This window comes from Solanum tuberosum, unplaced genomic scaffold (assembly GCF_000226075.1).
Source record: "Solanum tuberosum cultivar DM 1-3 516 R44 unplaced genomic scaffold, SolTub_3.0 scf00181, whole genome shotgun sequence".
In the NCBI taxonomy this organism is placed as follows: domain Eukaryota; kingdom Viridiplantae; phylum Streptophyta; class Magnoliopsida; order Solanales; family Solanaceae; genus Solanum; species Solanum tuberosum.
Genome location: NW_006239106.1, coordinates 225,476 through 232,111, shown reverse-complemented (window position 1 = coordinate 232,111; position 6,636 = coordinate 225,476). Strand labels below are relative to the sequence as shown.

The following is a 6,636-nucleotide window of genomic DNA, read 5'->3' as shown; positions in this document are numbered from 1 at the left end:
GGTGGGGGGTAGGGTAGGGGATTAGATATCACATATACTTTTTCATATACATGGCACAGGATAAATGTCGCAGAAGTATAGATTTTAAGATAGATGTGCAGTCATACAAGATATGATAAGATTAGAGATAGTCAATTTTGATAATGGGTGCAAGTAGATCACATAAATAAAACAACAGAGTTGTTTAGATGGTGTATGATCGTGTCCGATGTAGGCCTCCAGATGAAGCAATGATGATTTGATTTGATGATACAAAGTGTTAGAGTGGACGAGGTAAGTCTAAAGTCACATATAGAGAAGCCACAAAATCTCTTGGAAGTTTTACAACACAATAGAAGTGAGGGATCTATATAGGTGATCCCAATGTATTATGCTTAAGGTTTAGTAGTTATATTTCTAACTTGCATAAGGTTTAGTTGTTAGGTGTAGATTTAGAGAACTTCTTGTTTTAAAGAACTTCTAATTTGGCTTACAACGAACTTCTTGTAGTGGAGTGAAATAGACTTGATTAGAGAGGACTGGATGGTGTTGTGAAATCTGAATCAGACTGGATGAGTTGGTGGGGGACCCTAGGGTGCAGGGTGGAGGTTTTAACCTTATCTAATCAGTATGCAAGGTGTGGAAAAAATCAGTATGGAAAGGGCCAAACATGTCATTAGGCAAGTTATTCCCAACAGATGCATGTCAAACCACAGTATAGGTACGCCAATATAGATTGTTTGGAGGATAGCTCATATGGTGCGAGGCTGTGAGCCCCGCGGTGAAGAATCGATTCCCACTTATGTAATATCTTCCTCTAATTGTAATAAATTTTAAAAAGAACATAAGTTTGATGTCGGTTTGTAGTGTATCAGCAAACACAAAAGACCAGCTGATGTGCATTCTCATTAACAAAGCTGTTATGGTAGAATCCCATGCCGCGACCCATACAAAAGTTGTGCTAATTGCTTTGGGAGGGAACTATCTCCTCCGTTTTGCGGAATCCCATGTAAATGTCTTCACAAAAAAATATCTTCTTAGGTTGCCCTTTGTTGTGATGTAAAATCCCACTTAATAACTAGCAAAGATTTAATAAAACACATGCATGAATAGCTTCCATTATATAATTGTCACAAGTAGTTGCATAATTACCTGCTGAAGCACCTGCTCTGCTGCAGCACTGGAAGTTGCATAATCTTGTCATCATTTAATCCCTGTATTATATTTCCCACATTATAATCCCTGTATAACTTGCTCACGGGCCAAACGATCCTAAAGGGATCCTTGGTGGCTTGTTAGTATTCGAGGGGTTTATAAATTACGGGACTCATATGATTTCCTTTTAATTTCTACTTCTGCTAGTAGTTTATGATTTTTATTTGAGATATGCTTAGTTAGTACCTTTTTCTCTGCAAGAATACTTTAAATGAATTAAGTGGACCATTGATCTTTTGTCCCCAAGTTCATCTCCATCCATCATTTGGAGGTTCTCTCAGAAGTAACAAAAGATAGTCCAAACATAGAGGGGAACTGAGAAATGCTGGATAAAAAGATAAAGGCACATCCGGTAGCATTTTCTCCAAAAATTTTAGTCTAACAAAACTATGGAAAATGCAAAAAAGGGATAGAAATAATTAATTCCATGGTGTGATTATATGGTGAATCAAACCTAAGCATCTGTATTGGGGGGTAGGGTAGAGGATTAGATATCACATGTACTTTTTCATACACATGGCACAGGATAAATGTCGCAGAAGTATAGATTTTAAGATAGATGTGCAGTCATACAAGATATGATAAGATTAGAGATGGTCACTTTTGATAATGGGTGCAAGTAGATCACATAAATAAAACAACAGAGTTGTTTAGATGGCGTATGATCGTGTCCGATGTAGGCCTCCAGATGAAGCAATGATGATTTGATTTGATGATGGAAAGTGTTAGAGTGGACGAGGCAAGTCTAAAGTCACATATAGAGAAGCCATAAAGCACGTAATCTCTTGGAAGTTTTAAGACACAATAGAAGTGAGGGATCTATATAGGCGATACCAATGTATTATGCTTAAGGTTTAGTAGTTATATTTCTAACTTGCATGAGGTTTAGTTGTTAGGTGTAGATTTAGAGAACTTCTTGTTTTAAAGAACTTCTAATTTTGCTTACAACGAACTTCTTGTAGTGGAGTGAAATAGACTTGATTAGAGAGGACTGGGTGGTGTTGTGAAATCTGAATCAGGCTGGATGAGTTGGTGGGACCCTAGGGTGCAGGGTGGAGGTTTTAACCTTATCTAATCAGTATGCAAGGTGTGGAAAAAATCAGTATGGAAAGGGCCAAACATGTCATTAGGCAAGTTATTCCCAACAGATGCATGTCAAACCACAATATATATGTTACCAATTTCAAAAAATGCATGTCAAACCACAATATAGGTACGCCAATATAGATTGGTTGGAGGATAGCTCATATGGTGCGAGGCTGTGAGCCCCGCATCCTTCACCATGTGGTGAAGAATCAATTCCCACTTATGTAATATCTTCCTCTATTTGTAATAAATTTTAAAAAGAGATTCTACAAAACAAAACCAGACTGTGGATGAGTTTTTTACACTCCGGTCGGGTATTGGTGTATCAAAAGGGCCCTTAAACTGTTTGTTCCGGTCGGGTATTGGTGTATCAAAAGGGCCCTTAAACTGTTTGTTTGTTTTTGATTTTGAGTTGGTATTAGTAGATGAAAATGTCTGGATAATAAGATCCAGTTGAGGTGTGGAAGATATTTATCGTGCAAAATATTTGCATGTCTATCCCAAAGTATTTAGTTTTAGGAGTCCGAACCTTCAGGTGCTTGGACAGCTTAGAATAAGCATTGCTGGGGTTTTCACCTTTGCATTCCTTGTGATGAAGGCATGAAGCAATGCAACAGCTTCCCCAACAAGAGAATACGGGAGCCACCTCAAAATTACAGGAGAAAAAGAGAAACAAAAGGAGCAAGAGACAGAGAAAAAGGGGATTAAGTATCACAGCATCATTGGTCTGTTTCTTGTTAATCTGGGTGCAGTAGCATTAGTCTATTTCTGTATATCTTGGCAAGAGACGCCCGATTCCTTTATGTCCATCACGGCACTCAAGGACCGAGGATGGTGCATAATTTTTCTAAGGCACCCAAGGATCAAAGATAGTGCATAATATTTCAAAATAATTGATAGTTATTGCAATGGGAATTGTGTTTGTTATTCTTCGTGATCAATATATGCTTACCATTTGATGATATTCAACTTTAGTATTCACATCCTCTTAAAAAAAGAAAAAAGAAACTAACTTTGAGGTATTGATTTGACAATGTACAGGGGCACTTTTATTTTTCGCTCTGCTAGGCCTATCTGGTTGCTTCATCACCTGTTATGATCGAAGAGTGCGCAATGATTTGGCTCAACCCTGCCGTGAACTATGCATTTGCTGTTGTCATCCTGGGTAAAGAATCTTGACTCTTCGTTAGTAATAAGCTTACTGCACTCTTCTTCCTTGTTGCTCTCATCATCAATCCAAGGAACAAGTAAATGAGGGTTAACCAATGCAAGAACATTTTTTCCGTTACATCACTTTTGCACTCTTGATAGACTGCAACATAGCAATTTAGAATTGTCAATGAAGCTGTGTTTGGTTAGTTTTCTGGATAATTATTATTATGTCTTAGTCTCTCCTCCGTCCTTTTTAGGACAAAATATTTGCGTTTTTCATTCTGAAAATCTGCTGCTTTGTTTGGATGTGTCCATCATCTATTGTTATACATGCTAAAGCTGTTTTTGATGGATTACCTGTTCTCATTTATTAATATTTTATCCGGTATCTACTGCTTTAGCATCTTGTACAACAAAAGTGCGAGAAATGGTGCTCTCTGATCTCTTTCTTGTGTTTCTTGTGAAGCTATTTCTTGAGGAAAGATTTATTTTTTTTCTTTTTCCATTGGCTGCTGCATCATCGTCATCTAATGATGCCCTTGCAGAATGTGTGCAGACTGTCATTTGCCTGGTACACTTTGTATGTGGACTGATTGCACAACATGCTTTGAAAGTTGTGCTGGTGCGGCCAGTGAATGTGGAGGTTGCTTAGGAGGTGCCGGTGAAGCTGGGTTGCCACTAGTACTTATAATTTCTTTAATTGTGCTAGGACTATTTACTGTCATCGGCATATTTTATAGTGTTTTGGTTGCTACAATGGTTGGGCAGAGAATATGGCAGAGGCATTATCATATACTTGCAAAAAGAATGCTGACAAAGGTGCGCTTAACCCTATTCCATGTTTTGTGCTTTCTTGCCATTCCTTCCCAATCATTGTCTTGAACCCTTTCGCCGAGAGGCGGTTCATTAAAATGTTATATACAATAAATACTCGAGTACACGATACCACTCATAATTTGAGGCATGATGACTGCTATAATTCTTAAGATATGTTTGTTATTCTTTTGAAGGAATATGTTGTAGAGGATGTCGATGGTGAGGTCAACGGAAATGATTGGTCTCCACCAGCTCTGCCACCAGAGCATGTTCAGCAGCTGAAATCACTTGGACTTATGTAAAAAATTGAGGATTTTGACATAAATGAAACTCCATACAACTGGGGCTCTCATCATGAGATTTAGTAGTATAAGCAGTTAGACCTGCAAGGCATAGTAAGGTCTGTGTACATCGTACCCTCTCCTCTCCAGGTGGGATTACATAGGGTATGCTGTTGTTGTAGTTAAACTTGCAAGAGAGAAAATCCCTTTCAACCCAATATTGTTCATATTTTGAGGATGATCACACATGTAATTGTTAACAAAATAGACCCTTAACAATCCAAATGAATTAACAGTTGCAATCTGGTTTAGCCCCTTCTAGTTCTAGTAGTTCTCTATTGTTATATTTGTTTGCTGTTTCCAAGTATATTGGCTAATTGACTTGTTTATCACATCTTCAACTTTGTGAAGGAGAACATGTGGAATTGTTTTCCTTTGCTTTTTAAGAAGAAAAAATGAATATTTGCTTGTCAACAAGAAGATAATGAATTGTATGTTGTTAGCTCTGCATCAATCTCAATAGAAGTGGGGGTGTCTACCTACGTGTATAAAATTGAACAAATAGACACGTGCGTACGTGGCACAATACACGTAGGAGTTAGGACGCTACATATAGGATGTGAATTATCACATATATAGAACGTCACATAGGATGCATGTGTCTACTTATTCAACTTTATACAAATTTAAGTGTGCACTCCTACGCATGTATCGAACGTGATCACAAAAATAAAAAAACTTGTCAAGACTCACGTTACGTTACACTGGTTGGAACGTTTGTTTGGTTGCATCACGTGGTCGGTGAGGGTGATGCGTGATCCTTTACCTCACATACACTTTAACAAATTCTATTCTCTACATTCTAAACTAATTGAAATTCAATGTTTCATAATTCATACTATAAATAAATATTTTTTCGATCTTTAATTACTTGTCAAATTTTCCTTTTTTACATGTTACTTGAAGGAGTAGTTGCATCAACTTCTAATTTACTACTCTCTTATCAAAGAAAAGGCAACGTGGTACTCATCTTCCTTTGCTTTTTCTCTATACATAACGTCCAATACATGTGTTACTAATATATATTTAATTCCAACTAATAATCGTACGAGTTATTCACTAATTAAATCATGCATCCTTTCTCTTTGTTTGTGTATATTCACAAATTTATCATAACAATTACTGTTTCATTTATTAAATTTGCAATTTTATTATTTTTTATATTAGACGATATAGGTTTGCTTTATAAATAATTAAATATATGCTAATATATTTATTTCTATATTGAAGGGACCAAAAGTCTTTCTAATTGTCGGTAGCTTCTAGAATGCTCTTTGAGTCTTCTTAGTCATGCACCAAAACCTCTTGAATCAAATCTAATTTGAATCTCCATAATGTTAATAAGTACTTTTTTATATTTTTAATCATAAACTTTAATCACAAATTTTGAATTCAAGCCTTTTACAATAACAATATACTTTTTTTTTTTCTTCTCTGATAAGCAAAAATCACTTTGAGTATTAATCACGATGTTTTCAAAGTTACTTTCTAGATTACTCTTCTCTACATATTTTTAATTTCTCTGCCATCTTATTCTTTTCATAATTAGACAAGGCATAAAGTATTTCCCATTTAATTTTAGTTTAAAAAATATTTTTTCTGAAAATTCATTTTTGTTTTTGGTCAACACTACGATAATTAAATTGTGGCATTAAAATGCTAAGTACTATTTACTTTTGACATATGGTCAAATGGAAAAAAAATGTTGTTCATGATGAAAAAATTGTAATCTTTTTCTTTATTTAAAACTTCACCTAACACATTTTTTTTTTTTTACTAGAAACTATATGAACTTCACTTTTTTTAAAGTCTATATGGTTCATAAATTATAGCAAACATTGCATAATGAGTGGCATTTGTCAAAAAATGTCAAAACCTAATTATTAAGAAAAAGTCTTCACGCTTACTTTTAAAGAAGAATAGGTAATGGTGTTTTGACTTTTTTTCCCCTTTTTTTAATCTTTAAATAAATATAGGTCTTCTCATTGATTTATTATTAAATTATTTTCTAAAGGGAAAATGAAGAAATATAGAATAAGACTAAAAT

The 6,636-nt window shown here is 35.3% G+C and overlaps 1 protein-coding gene across 1 annotated transcript; it reads left to right on the top strand.

The window, feature by feature from the left end:
• Positions 1-3,295: 3,295 nt before the first annotated feature.
• Positions 3,296-4,848, top strand: LOC102590904 (uncharacterized). The gene is made up of 3 exons (XM_015311991.1): positions 3,296-3,445; positions 3,978-4,251; positions 4,443-4,848. Exons 2-3 carry the CDS (start codon positions 3,979-3,981, stop codon positions 4,548-4,550), a joined length of 381 nt encoding a protein of 126 aa, XP_015167477.1. The 5' UTR covers positions 3,296-3,445; position 3,978; the 3' UTR covers positions 4,551-4,848.
• The last annotated feature ends 1,788 nt before the right edge of the window (positions 4,849-6,636 follow it).

What these genes read in the sequence shown, in the direction of transcription:
- LOC102590904 (XM_015311991.1), top strand. Translation starts at nt 3,979, where the DNA reads ATGTGTGCAGACTGTCATTTGCCTGGTACACTTTGTATGTGGACTGAT. An exon ending in CAAAAAGAATGCTGACAAAG is followed by an intron (nt 4,252 to 4,442) that starts GTGCGCTTAACC and finishes ATTCTTTTGAAG; the next exon opens with GAATATGTTGTAGAGGATGT.